Here is a 24,019-nt window from a genome sequence, read left to right as displayed (position 1 = left end):
GCAGGTGGGCAAGCTGAGTCAGCTCATCACATAGTTTAATTTCTGCTTGGTTATACTTTCTGCTTTATTTTCAACACGATCGGGACTAGATTTGCCCAGAAGTCACTCCATCACCTGGTACCTGATATAGCATCACCTGAGATCTATTATACTGCAGCTTAGGGCCCATTACAGTTCCCCCAGGCCCCTCACAGGGCAGCATACATCCGTTTCAGTGCCACCAAATGTCTGTTAGGTGCAAGTTGGCCCTCATGTGGCCGTAGCCAGAATAGTCTGCAAATAACAGTGTGTCCAGAGCACAGAGACAGACAGAAGGCCCAGTTGTGACTGTGGAATGCCAGACAGCAACAGGAGGTCCCTGCCAGCCCCTGTGTGTCCCCTCAAGTACCTCAAAGTCAGTAACCACAGTTCACGGTCCCTCTTCTCCCTGGATTACTTCCTCAGGCTCACCCCTCCTCGAGAAAGTCAGAATAACTTTCTGTACTTGAGTTTGCCTTGAGGGAAGGAGAGAATTTTGATTGGCAAAGAGGAGGACAGGTAAGGGTGCGTGAGACTAGGGTAAAGACGCATCTTTTCAGGCCGCTGCCCTCGGCACCCAGAATCGCCCCTCTCCTGGTGGAGGGAGGAGGTTGGAAGAGGAGACCTCCAGCCAGGAACCACGCACCAAGTAGCTGGAAACATCTGCCCACAGCAGGTCCACCTAGGACTCTGCAGAGGGTGCAGTGAGGGGTCTTGCTTCCCGTTTGTGCCACCCCCACCTTAGCTCGGGGAGGAAGCCGCTGAGAAAGCCATCCGGAGGCAGGCCTCTCTCCCCCACTGGGTTTTCTCAGGTGTCTGCGTCATGTCAGAGGGCTCCCTCTAGAGATAATACAGCGCGAGGTAAAAGAGGCTTAGGTGGGTTTCCAGGCAACCAGAGATCAGGAGCTGGCCTGCCTCCCATTCTTCAGAGGAGCCGTGGTTCCAGCCTCCTGGGACACACACACACACACACACACACACACACACACACACACACACACACACACACCAGGCTGGATCCCTCCTCTGGTCACTGTTGTTTTCTCTTCGGCACAACTTCTCAGAGATAGAAAGAGAGGGGAAAGCATGAGGCCACAGCCAGAAGCAGAAGAGAAAGAGGAAGGGGACGCTTAGGATGTAGTCTTCTCTCTACCTCACATGCATGGCTTTTAAACTTTCTGCTTTTCCTTGAAGATCCAGACACTCTTCTCCCAGACTGGGAAGCAGAAAGCAGGACCCCTGTTGGACCTTTCACCTCAGTGGAGGCAGACCTCAGAGAGCCAGGTAAGAGGGCGTCTCCTCAGGAGACAGTGGCTTCCTTTAATACGAGGTTTTGCCTCGTATTAAAGTCATCAAAAAAAAAAAATCAGTTTCATAAAAAAAAAAAATCATAAAAAAAAATCAAAATAGAATGAGTGAGATTTGGCATAGAAGGCATAACATTTTTATGTTATGGACATTTTTATGTTATGGACAGCAGCTGTGCCTTAAGAAATGAGAGCTGAGGCCGGTCAGCCTGGAGCGGAGAGAGGCAGCTTCCGGGCTGTGGCAGGCTGAGGACAGCCTATTGAGCAGTCTGAGTCCAGGGTCAGATGGCCACAGGAAGGCCCTGTCAGTCCTCAGCTGTTCCACAGGAATCGGTGGCCTCTATGATATCCTCGAACTGGGGAGTGTCCTTGTTTTATAAACCCATGGGAAGCCATAGCTGTTGTCTGCTCTGGAACCAGCATGTCTGTTTGGGGGGACCCAGCCCCAACATTTTCTCTTCTGCTTTTAGGGGGAGGACCCAGGCAGGAAAAGAGGTTAATCCCAAATCAGACATTCTCTCATCAATTTGAGAGCTGCAACTTGAGCACCTACTAAGCCTGAGGGGCAGACTCAGGCTCTCGGGACGCAGCAGTGAGTAGGACACATGGGTGATGTGTGGTCTCAGGGTTCCAGCCACAGAGCTTTCTGTGAGTCCCCGATAACACGCCTAGGAGAGCAGGCCTGGACAGGGAGGTGTGGGCTGGGCTGCAGGAAGAGGACCAGGCTTGGGAAGGAAAAGTCCAAGGGGCAACTGTGGGACCAGGCCAGAGTTTCCTGGCGATTAACCCCATCCAACTATGGCCAGTTGGACCCAAGTACTTGCTCCCTTCTGATTGAACTTCTGCCTCAGAATGAGGAAAACTGACTGCCATTCATTCATTCATTCATGAACCACCTATCAAGTGCCTACTGCCTGTCAGCAGAGTCGACAAATTCAGCTATTGCCTTCACAGAGCTCATAGCCAAGTGGAGAGAGAGAAAAACAATTTAAAAAGTGAGAAATGTATTTCTTACAGATGCCATGATGGCACACCGTTCTACCTCAGCGGGGGGCCGTGTGTGGCAGGGTGCAAAGAGTTGCTGATGCTTGAGGTGGATCCTAAAAGATGAGCAGGTGTTAGTCAGGTGGGCAGGGGCCCACAGGTCAGGCTGAGTCACACCGGGCTTGGTGGATTACTGTTATTCTTCTTCTATGATGCCAAAGAAAACTAAGGTCCATTTGTAGTCTGTGAAGCTGGCCTTGGACCTTGGCAAACACAGGGCTGGGAGGAAGGTCAGTTAGAGAGAGGAGCACCTGCTCTCTGTACCTGCTCCAAGACCTCTGCCCAGACTCGGGATCCAGCTTCAGCAAAGCCAGCCTGCCTGCTCAGGGAGACAGTGGGCGCCCACGGGTTCCTGGAAGCATGCAGGTTACCTCTCAGCTTGGCCTGCAGCAGCCCAGCTCAGCTGTTAGAGCCCAGCTCAGAGGTGGCATCTGGGTGGGGCTCCCTGTCTTGATACCAAGAAAACAGTTTCCTGGCAGAGACTGAGCTGTCCTTCCCTGGTTGGCTGGGGGCTGGTGGCCTTTATGGCTAGAGTCAGGCAAACCTCTCATGCCTCCTGCGGGGCAGTCAGAGTCCTGCTTCCTACTCCAAGGGTACACAACCTACACTGAGATTCTCCTGGTCCCCTTCCCACTGCTCGCTGCCTAGAACCAGACTCCCCTTGCCCTGGTGGCATGGAGGTGATGTTTTCAGCATATTCAAGTATCTAATGAGCCACAGCTGGTGGTAGCTTTTCCCAGGGAGCCCCAGAAAAGATGTCATCCTCAGGGATGTTCAAAAATAGGCTGAAGGGAAGGCTCAGAGAGTGTGGGGGTGGAAGGGGTAATGAAGGGGAGAGGAAGGTAGAGGAGGAAGGGCAGAGAATGAAGGAGAAAGAGCTCAGGGGAGTGACGCCAAAGGTCAGAGACAGAACAAGTGAGAGCCTTCCTATTGGTGCTGGGTAAACTGAAGCTCTACCCCTGAGCTTTCCCTTCATGGGGGTCAGGAGGTGAGGGAAGGCCTCCCTAGAAGCCAGGGTTGGGGCAAGGCCAGGAACAGGATTGGGGTCAAGTTTGTACCAAACCGAGATCCTTTACTTTTTGTGCCATGGCCCCCTGTGGAAGCCTGTGGACACATTTTCAGCAAAATGTTTTTAAGTGCATGAAATTAAGTTCATAGGATTACGAAAGAAACCAGCTGTATTGAAATGCAGATTCTGATGTGTTTTTAAAAACAATTTGAGATAAACCGTATTTCCCTGAACATAAGACCAGGTCTTATATTAATTTTTACTCCAAAAGACACATTACGGCGTATTTTCAGGGGATGTCTTATTTTTTCATGTACAACAATCTGCATTTATTCAAATACAGTCATGTCATCTTCTTCTGGAACATCGTCATAACGTACTAAATGCGTCCGTCTAACTGACAATTCACTGGGGCTTATTTTCGAGGTAGGTCTTATTTTCAGGGAAACACGGTAGTTAATATATGAATCCCTATGAACATGTAAAATAATGAAATCTAGTGGCAGCTCTAACAAATGCCATGATTTCATAATAGTGATGAGCTTAAATGATATTTAAAGAATAACATTGTTACAGTGTTATGAAAATCTCTGTGATCTCTACTGGAGATAAAGTCACAGGCCTGACTGGTACAGCTGTGGTCTGGGGCCCACATTCATAACTGACGGAAGTACTACATCTCAGTTAAAATTAGTGGAAATGAAGATTTGTTTTTACCAATCTGAGTTCATAAACCTCTGAATTCTCCCTGTGGGCTTCAGGTCAAGAATCCCTGTACTGAGGGACCGACAGTCACAGACCTAGATGGAACAACTTCTTGTGAGTTTATTTGCACTTATACGAACGTTATCTTATTTGATCTTCACAGTTACCTGGAGTAGGTACCCTTATTAGCCCATCTTACAGATGGGGAAACCGAGGCTTGGAGCAATGAGGGTAACTTGGACACCGGCAGCTATGGCAGGGAGGGGAAGGGTGTAGAAATTGCATGCAGTTTTTCTCTGCTAAATCCTGAGCTCCCCCAACATGCACCTGCCTTATGTGAGCTGGCAATCAACCAAAGGCAGAGTGGGTATACCCTTCATTGTGTTGTGCTGCCACTTCACTGATGTGCCCTTCCAGACAGGGGCACTGCACCACTGGGCGTGCCCCTCAGCAGTATCATGACTTGTTCCAGTCCCTCTCCTGAATGTAGGGTCCTGAACGGAGCCCCAGCACCAAACAGTGACAGGTACACCGCACACTCCCACCTGTGTTTGCTGTCATGAGTGGGTCAGAATTCAGGCCTGGGCTTTAGTCCCCACACCCCAGACCTGCCCATGGCAGGCCACTGGTTGTTCCCTCAACACCCACGCCCATCTGTGAAAAATGCCACGGTGCTATAACTGGGCGTAATATAAACTGGGCCGCGGCGCTGAAGAATAAATCAAGCCGAACAGATAGAGTGAATTGAGAAGGCTTCCTGCAGAGTTTTGAGCTAGATATTTTCTATCTTTGAAATTGTGAATATGCTCAAACCATGAAGAAAAATTGGAATAATAGTGCAATAAACACCCATAAATTCCCCCTAGATAAAACGACTTTAATATTTTGCCATATTTGCCGTGTGTGTGTGTGTGTGTGTGTGTGTGTGTGTGTGTGTGTAACATTTTCTGAACTATTTGAATGTAAGGTATTGAAGGCTTTATGACACTTCTGCTAAGAACACGTCAGCATTGCTTTCTAAGATTGGGCTACTTGTCAACGTTCACCTATAACCATTTTTATACCTAAGAAAATCAACACTCGTTACTTAACCTTCAGCTCATATTCAAATTTCCTCAAATGTCCTAATTTAAAAAAACAACAACAAGTATTCAGTCAATTAGTGTTCATTCATTGGAGGCAGATTGTAGGGGTTGTTGACAGAATGGGAAACGGGCATTATTCCTCCTGGGAAAGTTCCAGAGTCCATGGCGTGAGCTGCCATGGCCTAGCAGGGAGCAGGAGTGTAAGGGGCCTTGCTGCTTACATGGGGGCATTTGGCTCTGCCATGGGGGTTAATCCAGAACAAGGGAAGGGAATTGTGCACAGCACCCAGCAAAGACCACCCTTGCTGTTTTTTTTTTGTTTTTAAGATTTCATTGGGGAAGGGGAACAGGACTTTATTGGGGAACAGTGTGTACTTCCAGGCCTTTTTTCCAAGTCAAATTGTTGTCCTTTCAATCTTAGTTGTGGAGGGTGCCGTTCAGTTTCAAGTTGTTGTCCTTTCAGTTTTAGTTGTGGAGGCGCAGCTCAGCTCCAGGTCCAGTTGTCGTTTTCTAGTTGCTGTTTTCTAGTTGCAGGGGGCGCAGCCCACTATCCCTTGCGGGAGTCAAATGGGCAACCTTGTGGTTGAGAGCCCACTGGCCCATGTGGGAATCGAACTGGCAGCCTTCCTTCCGTGTTAGGAGCACGGAGCTCCAACCGCCTGAGCCACCGGGCCGGCCCCACCCTTGCTGTTCTGATGAACCTTCTGGGCGTCCTTATCAGACCACACCTGCCATCACCTTCTTCCCCAGACACTTGGTCACAACACAGACTCACATTGGATTTCCGCTGGATCGGGCCCTGGGATAAGCCAACCACCTCTGGCCTCTATCTGGCCAGCTTTCCTCACTGCCCTGCTCTCTCTCGCTCTATCTCTCCCTCCCTTCTTTGCCCTAAGAACTTAATCAGACCTGCTGCAGAGCCTCCTGGGAGAACAGCTGGCACCAGGGACAGAAATAGCTTGGCATAAACGTTGTATTTGTCAAAGCCTCTGTCAATCTCTAGTGAGGATTGGAGGTGGGGAGAGCAGGGAGTTGGGGGAGGAAAATTCATAACATGCCCTTACCCCTGAGAGACCTCATTCCCTGGGCCAGAAAAGCTAAGAATCCACTAACCCCAGGACTCTGGTGGAATCACCCCACTCAGCCTGTGCCATCTGACATGGGCTAAGCATCTGTTTCTAGATGCCAACTCAGGTCAGGGGTACAAACAGTAAACCCTGGGAAGCAGGCCCTGGCCCCAGGCTGCTCTCTGGCTTTCTTGTGGCCGAGCCCCATCTGTGGTGAGGAGTCTGGGGGATTAAGGAGATGAGTCTGTTCTAACGTCAGTTCCCCTCTAAATCAGGCCTCAGGTACTGAGATCCAGAACTCCCTGCCCAGACAGTCACCTGCCCACTTCCAGAGCCTGAGCAGGCCTCTTTAGTCCCAGTCTCCCAAGGGTGAACAATATCACCAGTGCAGACAACCCTAGGTCTGAGGGGGCAAAGAGGTGACTGTTGGTAAGGGTGTGGATGGGCCTTGGGCACGAAGGCTGGGGTGTCCCCATGCATGTTTGCAAGGCCCTTCGTGGTGTGAGGACAGAAAGGGACAGGCTGAGGGCCAGGAGCTGGCTCAATCCACGCCGCCATGAGGAAACTGGTTGTTCAAGTCTCCATGGATAAGTAGGCATTTCCATTTGTGCCATTCCAGAAGGTTACTGCTAGCCCATAATAATTTTCCCATTGATGTCTGATTCTCCAGCCCTAACAAGTCATTTCTCTGGGCTAAGCGCTGTGGACGCAGGGTGATGGGAGGGCTGCCTAAAAATGTGGATGTCCTCAGGAGGGGACACGTGTCATGCCATATCGCTGAGAGGGAGTTCACTGAATCTTTTTTCACTGCACCTGGGGAGTCCAGGCAGGACGACGCCATTGGTGCATGGAAGGGGGAGTTCCCTGGAGCGAAAAGGCCTAGAAAGGGGAGGTGGGACTCCTCGAAGACCCACTTCAATTTTTAGCCCAGGAATGGTGCTTGCTGTTACTATTGTCAGAGGCACAAACCCCCTTCTGACAGGGGGCCGGCGTGCCTGAGATGGCAGCTCATTCACCCATTCACCCATTCATCCATTCATCCTTTCTAGTCCATCAGTCTGTCATTCACCAAACCTGTGTTGAGCAGACCCCTGTAGTCATATGCTGATGAGTTAGGTCCTTGCTCTCCTACCTGGTGCTCCTTGCACATGTCTCACCTTGTACCACATCTGGGTCCTCCACCTGGTACATCTCCGTTAGTCCATGTGTCTGAGGCCTGCACTCACCCACCCTTCAGCCTGCTCTCATCCAGCCTTCTGTGACCCCGTTCATCATATAGAGTCGCTCCTTCCTTTCCCCATCAATACAGACTCTCCACTCCTCCAGTCGTGTTTACCTCTGCAATGATGTTATGGTTTTTACTTATCATATCCTGTGTCTATTGGGCAGGGTCCCTGGTGTGCTTTCCCATTTGTGTTCCTGCACAGGTGTGTCCACAGACTTGATTAATGCTTCTGCATGAATGAATGAGGGATGACTGACTGAATGAAGGGTGGGTAACTTGTGTCTTTTGCAGGATGATGTCAACCCCATACAGTTCTAAGCTTCCTTCAGCAATAGGCTGGGGGCATTTAGAAGCTTAGCGTATTTTCCTGTGAAGTTGACATAGGATGTAGGCATCTGTACTGTGTGTGTGTGTGTATGTGTGTGTGAGTGTGTGTGTGTGTATTGTTTTCCCCTTAAGTCATAAGGATAAGACTGTGCTCAGCCACACACAATCAGCTTCCTGCTTTGTTTGGAGTTAGCAGGGCTTCAGGAGGAACTTTCTCTCAATCATTTAGATGCATTGGGGATTGTTACAACCATGAGAGTATCTTACTTTTATGTGGTGCGTCCTAAGTTTATTCACAACTGGTTCTTACAATAGCCCTATCTTGTCTTATAGAATTAGAAATGATTGCATAAAGAGGTTGAGCGACTTATTTGAGGCCACCCAGAGGATGGAGCAGGTCTTCTCACTGGGGTCCCAGCTCCCCTCCCTTCCCCTTGTTCTCTCCATCCTAACTGACAGAAGGGCCCAAGGAAGACACACGCACTCCGTCGTGTCTCAGGAGGGCCTGGGGGGCCATGTCCCTCATCCCGTGGCTCCGGTGGACCGAGGCCCCGCCACGGCTGTCATCCCGGAGCCCAGCTGAGATGGTGCTGGAGACGCTCATGACGGAGCTGGCAGGGCAGATGCGAGAGGCCGAGAGGCAGCAGCGGGAGCGCAGCAATGCGGTCAGGAAGATCTGCACTGGAGTGGACTACAGCTGGCTGGCCCGCACGTCGCAGCCCCCCTACGACCTCAGCCCTGGCGAGCGGCTGCAGCTGGAGGACGTCTGTGCCAAGATCCATCCATCCTACTGTGGGCCCGCCATCCTCAGGTAACCCCTGCACAGGGCTAGCTGTTGCTGGCTGCAGTGGCAGGACCTAAGGTTACCAGGGCGACAGCCAGGGGTTCTGGATGACCCAGTTATCTGTCAGAAGGAACAAGGCAGGAGGAGGAATCTGAAAGAGGCCATGAAACACCAGATCAGGCTACGGGCCCAGAGGGAGGAAGGGGGCGGCTCCTGGAAGCACTTGAGTTTTGATAGGAGAGAACCCCAGGCCTTTGAGCTTTCTGTCTGGATTGTTATTATCCTGGATTTTAATGTAGCTAACTCCTTCTCCTTCATCAGTTTATCTTCCATACCACCATCTTAGAGTGGTTTTCCCAGATAACAATTATCTGATGTCAGAATAACTGGCCGCAGGTGTGTATGTGTGTGTGTGTGTGTGTGTGTGTGTGTGTGTAGGGTTCAGAGCCCTGGGCACCAAACATTAAGAGCTTGGGTACAATAATGTTCCTGAATATAAATATAACCTTAATAAAGCTGTGACCCACAGTCTCAGCTGAATTCATGTTGAAGTCAAAGAAATATAGTCCAACAACCAAAAATAATTTCAAAGGTAACTTACATCCTTTATCTGCATTTCTCAAATACTAGTAAAGAAATATAGATGCACAATAAAACATCTTAAAATCCCCCTTAGTCTCCCCAAATCTTTCCTCACCCATCTCTTTAAGCAATATGCACCTTTTTCTTCGAGATGCCCCTTAAATTCCTCTTTCTCCTTCTCTAGTTTTATCCACATGCCTTTGAATTTTGTAGTCTCTTTATGTCCCCCCCCCTTTCTTCCTCCAGGCTGGGAATCTTACCCTCCCCCATTTTTATTATTCTGTACTGTGGAAGACCTCCCCCCCACAAGTGTATCTAGTTCCAGAAGAATCCTGAAGACAGGGGCAGGGGTGAGTTGTGTGTGTGTGTGTTTGTGTGTGCGCGCGCACATGTGTGTGTGTGTGGTATTGATGAGAGAATTTAAGCTGGCAAACCACACTTCATAAACAATGGGGAGTCTGGGGAGATACACATGTGATTATCCTGCCACATTTTCGGCCTCATGTCATTGCTGAAAAGTTTGAGAAGTCCTGATTCTCCATATGGTGGAAGAACCCATATAGTAAATGGGCTTGCTAACTATTGCTCATTTCTGAGCTCTAGCAAAGACATTTTAGGCAGAGGAACCAGGCTGGGAAACCCTGTAGAGAGCTCTGGGGACCACATGTGATTCTTCCTGGCTGGAGCACAGATTGTGGAAGTAGCAGGGGACCTGGTAAATGGCCAAATAGCTCACCCTCCCTGAGGAGATGGCAGGAGCATATCTCAGGGCAGTGACCTAATCATATATAGATTTCAGAGAGACCACTCTAGCCAGTGGGTGAAAGGTGGGAAAGGTTGCAGAAAGCCTCACATCAGTAGGAGGTGATAGCAGTGGGCTCTTCTTACTACACTGGCCTGGATAACCTGAGGCAAGTGCCAGGATCTTTGCACCTGTTAGCTCATTAAACCTCACAAAAAGGTGGCTATGACCCCAGTTTACAGGTGAGGAAGCTGAGGCTTATTGAGGCCAGAAGTGGCAGAGCTGGTATTTGAACGCAAGCAACAGGGAGGGGAGGTGGCTCCTGATTGGCTTCAGAAGTGGAGCAGTGGAGGAGATGGGAAATGACTACAGTGTGGGCACACACCAGCCTCTGGGGTGCGTCACATGCCACATCTAGGTGACCGCCCCACCGTGCTCTCTGACCTTCTGCTCCCAGATTCCGGCAGCTGATGGCCGAGCAGGAACCCGAGGTACAGGAGGTGTCCCGGCTGTTCCGCTCGGTGCTGCAGGAAGTCCTGGAGAAGATGAAGCAGGAGGAGGAGGCCCATAAGCTGACAAGACAATGGAGCCTGCGGCCCCGCGGCAGCCTGGCACTGGCCACCTTCAAGACCCGCGCGCGCATATCCCCCTTCGCCAGCGACATCCGGACCATCTCTGAGGATGTGGAGCGGGACACGCAGCCGCGGACCCGGACCTGGAGCATGCCGGAGTTCCAGGCGCTCAAAGAGGACTGACCCACCCTCACCTGAGCCACCTGTGGGAGGGCATGAGAGGCCTGTGACGTCCAGGGTCCTGGAACCTTCCCACACGTCCTTGACGAGGAGGCCAAAGCGGCCACATCCCAAGACGCTCCTGTAGGATGGAGCGACCCCTCCCTGCCCAGCCTCTCCCACTGGCTACAAGGCCAAGAGTCAGGGCGTGGAGCTGCAGGAGTGGGGGCTCTGCCTCCCCTGCGCCAGTGAGTAGGAGCAGCCCCTTCCTGCTCACAGATTCAGGGTCTGAACAGACAGACCACAGCCCCATCCCTGTCTTCTGTTTCTGTTTGGAGGGGGAAGCATTTCCCCGCCTTTTTGCCAAGACCTGAGTTGTCACCCTGACTTCAGTGTCATCCCATTTACCCCATCCCCCTGGGTAAAGATGGGGGACTTGTTGGGTGGTGTCCATTCTCTGCTGGTGACTGGCTGATTTTACCACTGCAGGTGGGTCACAGCTTCATGAGCCGGCAGAGCTGGAAGGGACCACAGAAACCACTCGGTCACACTTTCCTGTCTAGTGAACGAGGAAACTGAGGCTCAGAGAGAGCCAAGGTTCTTCCACCTTAAGCTGCGCCCAGATTCCCATGGACAGCGAGATTGCTCCTGTATACATAGTCTCTGCCCCTGAGTCCTTGAGTCCTGGGCTTTGATGGGACAGGTCCAAGGGCTATGCTTGCACCTGCCTGTGGTCTGACCCATCTCTTATGTTGGCACTGGCATGGGGGTCTAAGCTTCGCTCCTAGAAAGGTCGCTGGGGGCAGAGGAAGGTTGCTGTCATCCCACCCCAGTGTCATCACCTGGAAGGTGACCAGTACCCAGCAGCTCCTTCCAGAGGCTAAACTTCCAAGACCTTCTGACTCGCTGCTCTGGAGAGCCCAGGTCTCTGATTCCAGGATCGCTTCTGAATCTGGTCACGCCTGCTCTCTGGCTGTTCCCATGGAAAGCAGTGCCCAAACCCCTAACGGATACTGAGGCACCTGAGTGAAATGTTCTAGAAGAACCTCCCTACAGGCTCACTGTCCTTCCGTTTCTTACAGTCAGATCTTGATGATGGGCATGTAGATTCTCCAATGTATGGATCACCTATGGAAGGCCAGGTGGCCTGTAAATAAAATGCCAGGAGGAGATAAGTCCGCAAGGGGAAAATCCATATATTCCCTGACCAAGCTCAATGGAAAACATGTTTTCATGATCTGATTTTAGGTTATTTTCACACAAATCTAGAGAGACAATCTCAGGATGCTGGAAAACTTCTCATCCAACACCGTAAAGATAGAGTTGATTGGCTCATTCACATAACTGGTAAAAGTTGATGATCACTTCAATAAAAATATATACCTTAAACATCTTACATATTTTATGTTAAGACATTAAATAGTTCATTCAATTGCCAAACTTTTAAGCTGTGTTCACTATTTTTTGTGACATGTGGGTTGTCTGATGGGCGTTCTACGCTTGTTGAATTTGCTTGTGTGTACTTTAAACATAACTATAAGAACAACTGTCATAAACAAGTTTTGGAAGAAACAGAAGAGACCCTTGGTAAGCAGACAACTGTTGGAAGGGACAGAAATATTGGGGGAGAGTTAGAAAAGGATCTGCTGGCCGTAAGCTTTCTGGGTGCCCTGGACGTGGGCCACGCGTTTTGAGAGAATGGAGCGCCAGCGTCAATCTGGTGGGGACAGGATCAGAGGAGGTCAGTGAAGAGAATGTCTACTGTTTTCCTTCTTCCCCAGCACCCTACACGTACCTATTCTCCTCTCCACAATGGCTCACTGGTTACAGCTGATGGCCAACTAGCCACAGTGATGGCCATCCAATCACAGTTGATGGCCATTTACTATCTGAGCCAGCACCTTTCTATGTGAGGCCGAGAGCCTGGAAACTGCTTTCTAGGGTTCTGTCCCCACAGCTGCGAACTGAGGACAGCTGCCACCAGTACTGGGTGTGGGGTAGCTCTGCAAAAATCCAGGACACCCTGAGGCCTGTTGCCACCTACCAGCTCCCTGAAGCGTCAGCCACTAATTACACCTTGTGCAGTATGTGAGTTGGGTGAAGCAGGGTCTCAGGGAGTCATTAGAATGGGAAGAACTGTGGTCACCATGTTAATGTAAATTCTGGTTTGGCACCAGTGCTGAGTCTGGAATGACTCAGCAAAAGTCTCAGAGCACACTAAGGCCAGTCACTGCCTACTGAACTCCAATAGTTTTCCAAGATAGTTTTCTGATAGTTTTACAATGCAGGTGGGGCGGTTGCTTGCAGAAAAAGTTCCTCCAATAGTAGGCAAATTGAGTGAAGCTGTGTCCCAGTGAATCAGCAGGATGGAGGTATGGAGCTCACCAGGCCAATCAGATTCAGACTTGGCTGGAGGGGGCGGGCTCAACAAAAAAGATGGCACCTGCCACTGGCTGCAAAGAAGGTAGAACCCTCACCAGGAAAATATCATCTGTTCTCCCTTCCTCCCTTCAAAGCCACACACCTCAGTCTGCCCTCAAACCCACCTCCCCCATGTTTCCGAGGTCCCCTGAGTCACCGCCCCTACGCTGGAGCCCAAGGTAAGAGTCTGCGAGCGAGTGAGTCTTTGTGGGGGCTGTCTAAGAAGATATCTGGGTTTCCTGCAGCCTTTCAGCCCACCCAAATGGTCAGAATCCCCACTGTTTTTCCTAGCCAGATGTTGTGGGGGCGCCTCTTCTCGGCACCAGTACTCTGGGCTGCGGTCCCTTGTTCCTCTGGGGGAAACCAAGGTGACCGAGATATCCTTCCTGATTCTCAACCACCACACACAGGTGTGGGACCCATTCTGTGTCTCCACCCCTCCTACCAGTCTCGATGTGGCTTCTTCTTTATATTTTTATATATACAGGACTTCTGTACAGCTAGACTCCAGATGGTTCTCCAGATTAACTGTTCTATAATTTAACTGTAATCTTAATGTGTTCACAGATGAACACAGGCATAGTGTTTATCGACTCCACCATCTTGGATCTCTCCCTTTTCAAGCTCTCAACAGTTTATTTCTTTTAATGAGGATCTAATCAAGCCCTACACATTGACAAGAAAGTTGTAATCTGTTTTATTCTTGGTCATATAGTGTTCATTCCACAATGAAGTGTTGTTTAAACTTACAATGCTTATGAAACATTAGTGTTAATAAGCAATAAGTTAATGACTGCACATAAATGATAACAATTCTGCAAATTCGCCTAAGGACACTCTATCCAGATCCTTGTTATGTTCACTTGATTAAAATCCTTCAACAGCAACCAAGAGTCTCTAATACCTTGAAGTAATGTTAAAAATTGATACGGACGATATAGCTGACTTTTCATTTGATTACTCTCCACATCCATGTGTTTTATTTTCTGAGCCATGCTTGCAAATATCCACCTAAAACCTTCTCTTTTCTTGCAACTTAGAAACAAAACACGAAAATTTATCAAAATAACTCAGGGGAAATCTCAAGAATTCTAATAGTAGGTAGAGTGAAAAAAGTTTGTCTTTTTTTAAGGCCATTACTCAACACGTAGTGAAATTTCAGCGTCTTACTGTTCTTATGGCTCCCCAACAAAACACAGTATGTTATTTCAAAATTTATTCATTGACAAATCATTTTTAGATATTTTAAATTAACACCTTGCATCATTTGTTAAATGGAGAAATTGGCAACTGCTTCTTTTTGTGAATATTATTATATTACATTAAATTAGCTACTACAGAAAGTTGCTCATCTAAAAGTAAAAACATTGGCTAAAATTTGTGACTTTATCATTTCAAGGGAAAAAGAAAATGATTTTTTTCAAGTTTCTAAAAATGTCCAAAAGTTTTTATATCACTGAGAAAGGCAGCCACAAGTCAACAGAGATTACAGCATTTTCTAGCACATTTGATTGTTTTGTATGCCAGTTTACAAATTCCCAAACTGGAATAAATGCAGCATTTCCAAAGTCCTTCAGTCAAACTTGGAAGTTCTCCAGCTCATTCTCTCCTCCCAGCTAGGATTTGGTGCACGGAGAATTCCATTCCAGAAACAAGCTGTTCCTTCCATTGTGAGCTGAGTCCTGAGGCTAACAGCTTAAAAGCTACTTCTGGTAACTCCTCTGGGCTGTTGGGCTCTGCTTGGCTCTAAGTGTCCAGGCTCCAGTACACAGGGAAAGGGGGATATTATTGAGGTTAGCTTCTTCTTAGTAGAAAAGAAATAAAGCCACCAGGCTGAGCTGCTCCAAAGAGCAAAAGGGACGAGGAAAATACATCTTTTTATCCAAATAAGCCAGTGCAACAATATTGCTATGGACAGACGGAGCTTTGCCACCAAGGAAATTCCATTATTAACATTTGAATGGTTCTTTAAAGTTTACAAAGTGCTTTCACCCACATTATCTCATTGGATCCTGACCAAGAGGTGAGGTGCATTATGTTTTGTCTGAGGTTACAAGCAAGTGGCCCAACTGGACTGAGAAGCCAAGGTTCTTTCCACATGCTGCACTGCTTCTCAGAGTTACAGATCTTTATGTGCTCTCAGAATGGCCTTAAAAAATCCTCATTACTCTACTGTCATGTAAATGTACATGGTTTTCTGTTCACTCCTTCCCCCCACCCAGCTATTCCACTGTCTCCAATAGTTGTAAATGCCTAAATTAATTTTTTCTGGGATTCAGAAGGTGACACAGAAGCCAATGACCAGGACCATTTCCCTAAGGGAAGTCACAGAGTGCCTCATAATTCAATCAATTCCATCAGGGTCCAGAGATAGGGATGGCTGTGTGATTCACCCTCTTGGTGAAATCTCCTTGATTTTTGTCTGAAGGTGAGGGGTGGGTGTTGTGCAGAGGTGGGGCAGGGTTGAGGCCCTTGACTTCTCCGTAGAGCAGGCATTTATCGTGAAACTGAGAGCAGGGGATTATGCAACAGCTTGTGTGTACCTCACTTTAAGCAAAGTGATTTTGGAGAATCTGTATTTTTGAAAGGAATGATTCTTGGTCTGATAAAACGGTTCCCCATGAAATTCCTTAAAGTGTAAGTACTGAAAATAGGGTTTAGTTTACAAAGAACTAATGTATACACAAACTTTTAGGGAACATTATCTCTTGTCAAGACACATACATCTTTAGGAAGATTCCTAGAATCCTAGAACCAGATCAAACCTCCAGACCTCAGCTTGGCTCTGACTCCTGCTCCAGCCAAAACTGACTTAATCAATACTATTGACATCTACTATATACAGAGCTCCATGCAAGGACTCATAAACACACTGTAGATTTATTATAATTTCCAAAATTGGAGGGTTTACCCATTTTGAGTAAGAGTCTAGAGTAATGCTGTTGTATTAAATCCATTTTAGTTGCTGGTAAGGGAAACACAGAGCTAGCAGAAACACCGAAGGGCATTTGCGACTCCCAGGGCAGGCTTCACGGGAGTGTGACCTGTGCTGTCTCAAAGGGCCCCATGCTCAGAAAGCCCCCATACTTGGTTTAATGCCATGCTGTTACCATCTTGAAAATCTTAACTTTTTAAACAAGGGGCTCCAAATTTAATTGTGCACTTATGTAGCTCATAGAGTGCAATGCGCTCTTTCTTCTCAACACTCCCACTTCCCCCCTTCCTCTTCCCTGTCCTTTGTCTTCTCTTCCCTTCAGCCCGTCCTCTTTCTTATTTTCTTTCTTCCCCTTTCTCCCCCTCCCTCGTCCTCCCCTTCCCCTTTTCTCCATCTCCTGGCTCTGCCTCCCTCTGTGCGGTGGTTTACTTGTCTTCTAATGTGGCCACACTCGTCTGCAACCAAGAAAGGTGGTGGTGGTGGAGCTCCAGGGTGACGTGACCCCAGTTCAGCACTCCCAACATCCATATACCAATCCCAGAGAAAGACCTATTGACAAAGCCTGGCTAGCTACTCACCAAACCTGCTTCTTCCTTCTTCTAGGATCAGATGGAATTCCTGACTTCCCCTGCCTCAGGAGTGGCCATATGCACTTGAGTGCATATGAGTTTGGCGTGAGATATGAAAGGCCCCATTTTCAGTCTTGCCCATAAAAACCTCTCAAAAGTGATATAATTTAACCCCTTCATTGTACAATGAGCAGGGGCAGAGCTAGGTTTTATGACACCTAAAGATTATGCAATTTGGAGGCCCCACAAAGAAAAAGAATACAAAATTAGGCAGTACATATGGGAATGTTTATTTAGAATAACAGAAATCACAAAGTACAAATTTTATAACTTCACAAACAGCACAAAATCCAGAAGAATAACATTCTATTTTTATTAACTGCTTGACATATCTCTATTTTACTTTTTTCTATTTTTTTGGGGGGGAGGGGCTATAATTTCTTTGACAGTCATTTCATAGTATAAGGATTTTGTAATATCTCTTTTTGTACATAGAGAGTTGATAGATAATTCAGTCTTTTCTCTATCATGGATGATCAAAATTTGTTTCTTTAAATGCAAAATCAGCAAATGTGTTTTCACACACAGGTATACTACCTATAGCACTGCTGTAAGTGTGCATCCAACATAAAAAAAGGAATTCTGATAAATGCTATTTTGTATGGATATCATAAGCAAACAAACAAGCACTGTGCATTTGTAATTGCATTTGTAATTGCATATGTAATTATCATGTATATCAAGTTTGTGGAATCTTTATTTTGATAGATATTGATGAAAACAGAATTTTACATATCTGTTTATCAGATATTTCCCATAGACTACTTTCCAAGGTTTGAAATGGCTTCCTCCATTTCAAACCTTGTTTCTTGTCCAATACTTACTTAACTTCCAGTACCAGGCATCCTACAACACATTTAAATCATAGCAAAACTCTGGCCCTGCACCTTGGTGTTACAAAGATCCTGTAAGCACAGTACTATGGACCCTTCCTGATCCTGGGAAGGGCTGTGAAGCTTAGGCTTCATCAGCTTCCTGGTACTTCAGCCTCTGCTGATAAAGAAATGGAGAGGAAAACAGTATGGTAGGGATAAGTCAACAGGTCTCCTGATTGTAGGCCGCAGTTGTTTTTCTACTAGAACATATTTTAAAAGTCTCTTTTTATATAAAATATAATATTTTATATTAAAACTACCTCTTGCTATCTGATGGGTAGATTTATTGGGGTGACCACCCCATAAGTTATATAAATGTCTAATCACTATATTGTACACCTAAAACTAATATAATATTGTATGTCAACTGTAATTGAAAAAAAAATTACCTCTTACTTTTCTGAAAATTTTTTACGATTCAGTAAATTTAACTTTTGTCCTGGAAAGTATTATGGTTCTCCAAAATGGGTGTTTTTAAAAAAATATTTTTTAGAGTGCAATGTGGGCAGAACTGCTGCTCAAGAGAAAGTGCCTCCAGCAATGGGGGAGATGGGTGGAATGGGGTCCCAGTGAGTCAGCAGGGTGGAGCGACAGAGCTCACCAGGCCAATCAGATTCAGATTTGCCTGTGGTGGGGGAGGGCTCAACACAGGAAAGATGGCATCTGCCTACTGGTTGCATGGGAGGATGACCCAACACAGGGAAAATGGAGACTGTCCTCCAGCCCTCACCATAAAGCCACACACCTCCGTCTGCCCCCTGTATACCTCCAACATCCCCCGAATCATGATCCTTTCTCCAGAGCCCAGGGTGAGTACCTGGGAGTGAGAGTCTGTGTGTGGGCTGTTTAAGAGGACGTCTGGGTTTCCCACAGCCTTCTGTTCCTACCCAGATGGTCAGAATCTTCACTTTTTCACAGCCAGATGTCGTGGGGGCTCCTCTTCCCAGCACCTGTACTCCAGGCTGGGTAGCCTAGTGTAGTGCTAGGGTTCCTCGCTCCTCTAGGGGGAACCTCTGTGGCTGAGATATCTCTTTTGATTCTCGACCGCTGCACAGAGATTTGGGGCCAGCCCGTTTCCCATCTCTGCCCCACCTACTAGTCTTGATGTGGCTTCTTCTTTATATCCTAAGTTATAAAACTTCTGTTCAGCCAAACTTCAGATGGTTCTCCAGGTTGATTGTTCTATAATTTTGTTGTAATTTTAATGTGTTCTCAGAAGGAAGCAGGCACAGTGTTTATCTACTCTGTCATCTTGGATCTCTCCCGTCTCTTGTCTTTGCAATAATAGACATCCTAATAGGTGTGATTTGATATCTCATTGTGGCTTTGATTTGCATTCCCTGATAATTAGTGATGTTGAACACCTTTTCTTATACCTGTTGACCATTTGTATGTCTTTGGAGAAATGTCTATTCAGGTCCTTTCCCCATTTTTTAATTGGGTTGTTTGGGTTTTTTATTTTTTTGCTATTGAATTGTATGGGTTCTTCATATGTATTGAATATTAACCCCTTATCAGGTATGTGGTTCACAAACAATTTTCCCATTCCATAGATCGCCTTTTCATTGCCTTGATGGTTTCTTTTGCTGTGTAGAGCTTTTTTGTTTGCTGTAGTCCCACTTGTTTATTTTTGCTTTTGATGTCAAATCTGCCCACCCCCCAAAATCACTGCCAAGACCAACATCAAGGAGCTTACCCCCTATGTTTTCTTATAAGAGTTTTACAGTGTCAGATCTTGCATTCAAGTCTGTAATCCATTTTGAGTTGATTTTTGTGTATGTGTGAGATAAGGGGTTAAGTTGCATTTTTTGGATGTGGACATCCAGTTTTCCCAATACAATTTATTGAAGAAATTATCCTCTCCTTATTGTATTATCCTTGACTCCTTTGTTGAAAATAAATTTATCATATATACACAGATTTATTTCAGGGTTCTTTATTCTGTCCCATTGATCTATGTGTCTGTTTTTTAATGTCAACACAATACTGTTTTGATTAATATAGCTTTGTAATATAGTTTGAAATCAGGAAGTGTGATGCCTCCAGCTTTGTTCTTCCTCATGATTTCTTTGGCTATTCAGGGTCTTTTGTGGTTCCAAACATATTTTAGGATTGTTTTTGTATTTCTGTGAAAATGCTACTGGAATTTTGATAGGGATTGCATTGAATCTGTAGATTGCTTTGGGTAGTATGGATATTGTAACAATATTAATTCTTCTAATCCATGAGCATGGCATACATTTCCATTTATTTGTGTCTTCTTCAATTTCTTCCATCAATTCCCATAGTTTTCAGTTTATAGATCTTTCACCACCTTGGTTAAATTTATTCCTAAGTAGCTTATTCTATTTGATATTATAGTGAATGGGATTGTTTTCTTAATTTTTCTTTTCAAGTTTACTTTTAGTGTATATAAACATGATTTTTGTATATTGATATTTTTGTATTGTGCAAATTTACTGAATTTGTTTATTATTTCTAACAGCTTTTTGGTGGAGTCCTTAGGGTTCCTATATATAATAGCATGTCATCTGCAAATAGAGACAGTTTTAATTCTTCCTTTCCAATGTAGATGCTTTTTATTTCTTTTTCTTGCCTAATTACTCAGGATAGGACTTCCAGTGCTATGTTGAATAAAAGTGGCAAGAATGAGCATACTTGTCTTATTTCTGATCTTAGACAGAAAGCTTTCAGCCCTTCACCATTAAGATGATGTTAGCTGAGGGCTTGTTACCTATGGACTTTGTTATGTTGAAGAGTGTTTCTTCTGTACCCAATTTGTTGAGAATTTTTATCATGAAAGGATGTTAAATTTTGTCAAATGCTTTTTCTGCATCTATTGAGATGATTATAGGATTTTTATCCTTAATTTTGCTAATGTGGTGCATCACATTTATTGATTTGTGAATGTTGAACTAACTTTGCACCCCAGGAATAAATTCCACTAGATTATGGTGTGTGTTCCTTTCAATGTACTGTTGAATTTTGTTTACTAATATTTTGTTGAGAATTTTTACACATATATTTATCAGGGATATTGGCCTGTAGTGCCCTTGTCTGGTTTTGGTATTAGCATAACACTGGCCTCTTGAACTAAGTTTGGAAGTGTTCCCTCCTCTTGTATTTTCTGGAAGAGTTTGGTGTTAATTCTTTAAGTGTTTGGTAGAATTCACCAGTGAAGACATCTGGTCCTGGATTTTTCTTTCTTGAGAGGCTTTTGATTACTAATTTAATCTCCTTACCTGTAACTGGTCTGCTTAGATATTCTTTTTCTTCATAATTCAGTCTTGGTGGGTTGTATGTTTCTAAGAATTTATCCATTTCTTCTAGGATTTCTAATTTATTGGTGTATCATTATTCATAGTAATTTCTTATGATCCTTAGTGTTTCTGTTATCAATTGTACTGTCTCCTCTTTCATTTCTGATTTTATTTGAGTCTTCTCTGATTTTTCTTAGTCTAACTGAAGGTTTGTCAATTTTATTTTGCTTTTCAACAAACCAGTTTAGTTTTGTTGAGCTTTTCTACTGTCTTTTTAGTTTTTAGTTCATTTATTTCCACTCTGATTATTGTTATTTCCTTCCTTCTACAAGTTTTGGGCTTAGTTTGTTCTTTTTCCAGTTCCTTGAAGTGTTAAATTGGGTTAAGATTTTTCTTTCTTTTTTTTTTCCTTAATGTGGATATTTATTACTATGACCTTCCCTCTTAGGACTGCTTTTGCTGCATCAGTAGGTTTTGTTATATTGTATTTCTATTTTCATTTGTCTCACAGTTGCTATTTTTTTATTGTCCTTTTAATTGCTTTTCTGACTCAGGAGCATGTTGTTTAATCACCACACATATTTCTAGTGTCACATAAGTCCCCAGTTTTAGAACATTTTCATCAGCACAAAAAGTTCCTTTGTACCCATTTTCAGTCAGCCCACACTGTGACCCTCATGCCCCACGCAACCACTGTTTCTATAGATTTGCCTTTCCTGAAAATTCCATATAAGTGGATTAAAACAATATGTAGTCTTTTGTGTCTAATTTCTTAATATATTTTTGATGTTCATCCATGTATAGCATGTATCCATGATCTGTTTCTAATTGTTGACAAATATTCCATTGTAAGGATACACCACATTGTGTTTATCTATTCACCAGTTGATAGACAATTGGATTGTTTCCTATTTTTGCCTATTATAAATAACACTACCATGAACATTCACATATAAGTCATTGTGTATGCACATGCTTGTATTTCCTTGGATGTATACATAGGAATGGAATTGCTGAATCCAATGGTAAATTTAACATTTTAAGAAACTGCCAAACTGTTTTTCTAAAGTGCCTGTACCATTTCACATTACCACCAGCAATGTAGGATTCCAGTTTCTCCCCATTCTCATCCACCACATGGTAATGTTAGTCTTTTTTATTATAGCCATTTTAGTGGGTGTGTAGTGACATCTCTTTGTGGTTTTAATTTGCATTTTCCTAAAAGCTGTTATGGAGCATCTTTTCATGTTTATATTAGCCATTGCTTGTTTTCTTTGGTTAAATGTCAATTCAAATATTTTACTCATTAAAAAAACTGGATTATCTGTCTTTTTATTATCAAATTATAAGAGTTATTTATATATCTATAAGTCCTCTATCAGATACATGATTTGTAAATATTTTCCCCCAGTCTGTGGCTTGTCTTTTCATTCTCTTAATTGTGTCTTTTGAAGAGCAGCAGTTTTTACTTTTTATGAAATCCAATTTATTAATTTTTATTTTATGTATCATGTTTTTGTTGCCATATCCAAGAAATATTTATCCAATCCAAAGTCACAAAAATTTTCTCCTTATCATCTTTTAGAAGTTTGTAGTTTTAGCTCTTAAATTTAAACCAATAATCCATTTTGAGTTAAATTTTGCATGAGGGAAAGATATAAGATTTTTTTTTTTTTTTGCATATGGATATTTCATTGTTCCAGTACCATCTGTTGAAAAGACTACCATTTCCACATTGAATTACCTTGGCATCTTTGTCAACTAACCATAAATATAAGGGTTTATTCTTGTACTCTCAATCCTGTTTCATTGATTTATATATCTATCCTTAGGCCAAATACCACACTGTCTTGATTACTGTTGCTTTGTAAGATTTAAAATTGGATAGCCCTCAGTATTTATTCTTTTTCAAAGTTATTTTTGACTATTCTAGGTCCTTTAAAATTCTATACAAATTTTAGGATCAGCTTGTCAATTTATACAAAATCTTGCTGCAATTTTAGTAGGAATTATGTTGAACCTATAGACCAAATTGGGAAGAATGGCCATCTTAACAATACTGAGTCTTCTAATCTGTAAACATGGAGTATCACCATTTATTTAGATCTTTGATTTCTTTCAGAAATGCAATGTCTTGCACTTTTTAAATTATATATATATTATTTTATTATATATATATTTTATTATATATGTATATGTTATTTTACTATATATGTATTATTTTAATACATATATTTTATTATATATATTATATATAAACATAATATGTGTTTATATATTATTTTATTATATATTATATATATATATATACTATTGGGAATGGAAATTTTTTAAAAAATTATTTTTGTATAGTTTGTTGCTAACATAGAAATAAAATTGATTTTTGTATCTTGATCTTGCTAAACTTGTTTATCCTAGTAGTTTATTTAGGTTACTTAAGATTGTCTATATTCAGGAATATGCATGCAAATAAAGGTTTAGTTCTTTCCAATCTAGATGACTTTTTCCTGCTTTACTGCACTAGTTAGAACCATAGGCACATGAAGTATAGATATCCTCACTTTGTTCCCAATCTTAGAGGGGAAAGCATATTTGCTTTCTTTCCTCTTAGGGGGAAACATTCATTCCTTTCCCCATTAAGCATGATTAAGCACATAGATACCCTTTATCAGGTTAAAGAAGTTCCCTCTTTCCCTAGTGTGTTGAGAGTTTTTATCATTAATGAGTGTTGGATTTTTTCAAATGCTTTTTCTGTGTCTACTGAAATGATAATATGGTTTTTGTTATTTATTCAATTAATATGGTATATTACATTAATTGATTTTGGGGTACTAAACTATATTTGCATTCTTGGAACATGGTGTATAATCCATTTCAAACATTGCTGGATTCAGTTTCCTAGTACTTCCTTAACAAACTTTGCATATGTATTCATGAAAAATAATTGGTCTATAATTTCCTTTCCTTGTGATGTACCTGACTCATTTTGATATCTGGGTTATACTGGTCTCATAAAATGCATCGGGAACTATTTCTTCCTCCTTCATTTTCTGAAACCATTTTTGTAGGATTGGTAATCTTTTTTCCTTAAGTATTATAATTCACCAGGGAAGCCATCAGGGCCTGGGCTTTCCTTTGTGAGAAGATTTTTAGTTACCAATTCATTTTGTTTACTTATTATTGTTCTATTCAGATTTTCTATTACTTCTTGAGTTAGTTTTGTCAATTTGCATCTTTCTAGTAATTTGTCCACTTAAGTTGTCTAGTTTGTTG

At 44.0% G+C, this 24,019-nt stretch overlaps 1 protein-coding gene across 2 annotated transcripts; it reads left to right on the top strand.

Moving 5' to 3' along the window:
• The first annotated feature begins 1,069 nt into the window (after nucleotides 1-1,069).
• RD3 (RD3 regulator of GUCY2D) lies at nucleotides 1,070-12,010 on the top strand. 2 transcript variants are annotated; one of them, XM_081025686.1, is made up of 4 exons: nucleotides 1,070-1,302; nucleotides 4,140-4,197; nucleotides 8,247-8,598; nucleotides 10,353-12,010. In XM_081025686.1, the coding sequence occupies exons 3-4, from the start codon at nucleotides 8,303-8,305 to the stop codon at nucleotides 10,648-10,650; spliced, it is 594 nt and encodes a 197-aa protein (XP_080881812.1). In that variant the 5' UTR covers nucleotides 1,070-1,302; nucleotides 4,140-4,197; nucleotides 8,247-8,302; the 3' UTR covers nucleotides 10,651-12,010. The 2 variants fall into 2 exon arrangements, with proteins under 2 accessions (XP_080881812.1, XP_080881811.1); XM_081025685.1 differs by lacking the exon at nucleotides 4,140-4,197.
• The last annotated feature ends 12,009 nt before the right edge of the window (nucleotides 12,011-24,019 follow it).

The sequence above is a fragment of the Rhinolophus hipposideros genome (genome assembly GCF_964194185.1).
Source record: "Rhinolophus hipposideros genome assembly, chromosome: 19".
In the NCBI taxonomy this organism is placed as follows: domain Eukaryota; kingdom Metazoa; phylum Chordata; class Mammalia; order Chiroptera; family Rhinolophidae; genus Rhinolophus; species Rhinolophus hipposideros.
Note: the sequence above shows the minus strand (reverse complement) of the source record. Positions and strands in the feature narration are given on the sequence as shown.

Bases quoted from the DNA above. Each gene is read 5' to 3' on its own strand.
- RD3 (XM_081025685.1), top strand. From the start codon at position 8,303: ATGTCCCTCATCCCGTGGCTCCGGTGGACCGAGGCCCCGCCACGGCTG. The intron at 8,599-10,352 runs GTAACCCCTGCA...TTCTGCTCCCAG, and splicing joins TGTGGGCCCGCCATCCTCAG to ATTCCGGCAGCTGATGGCCG.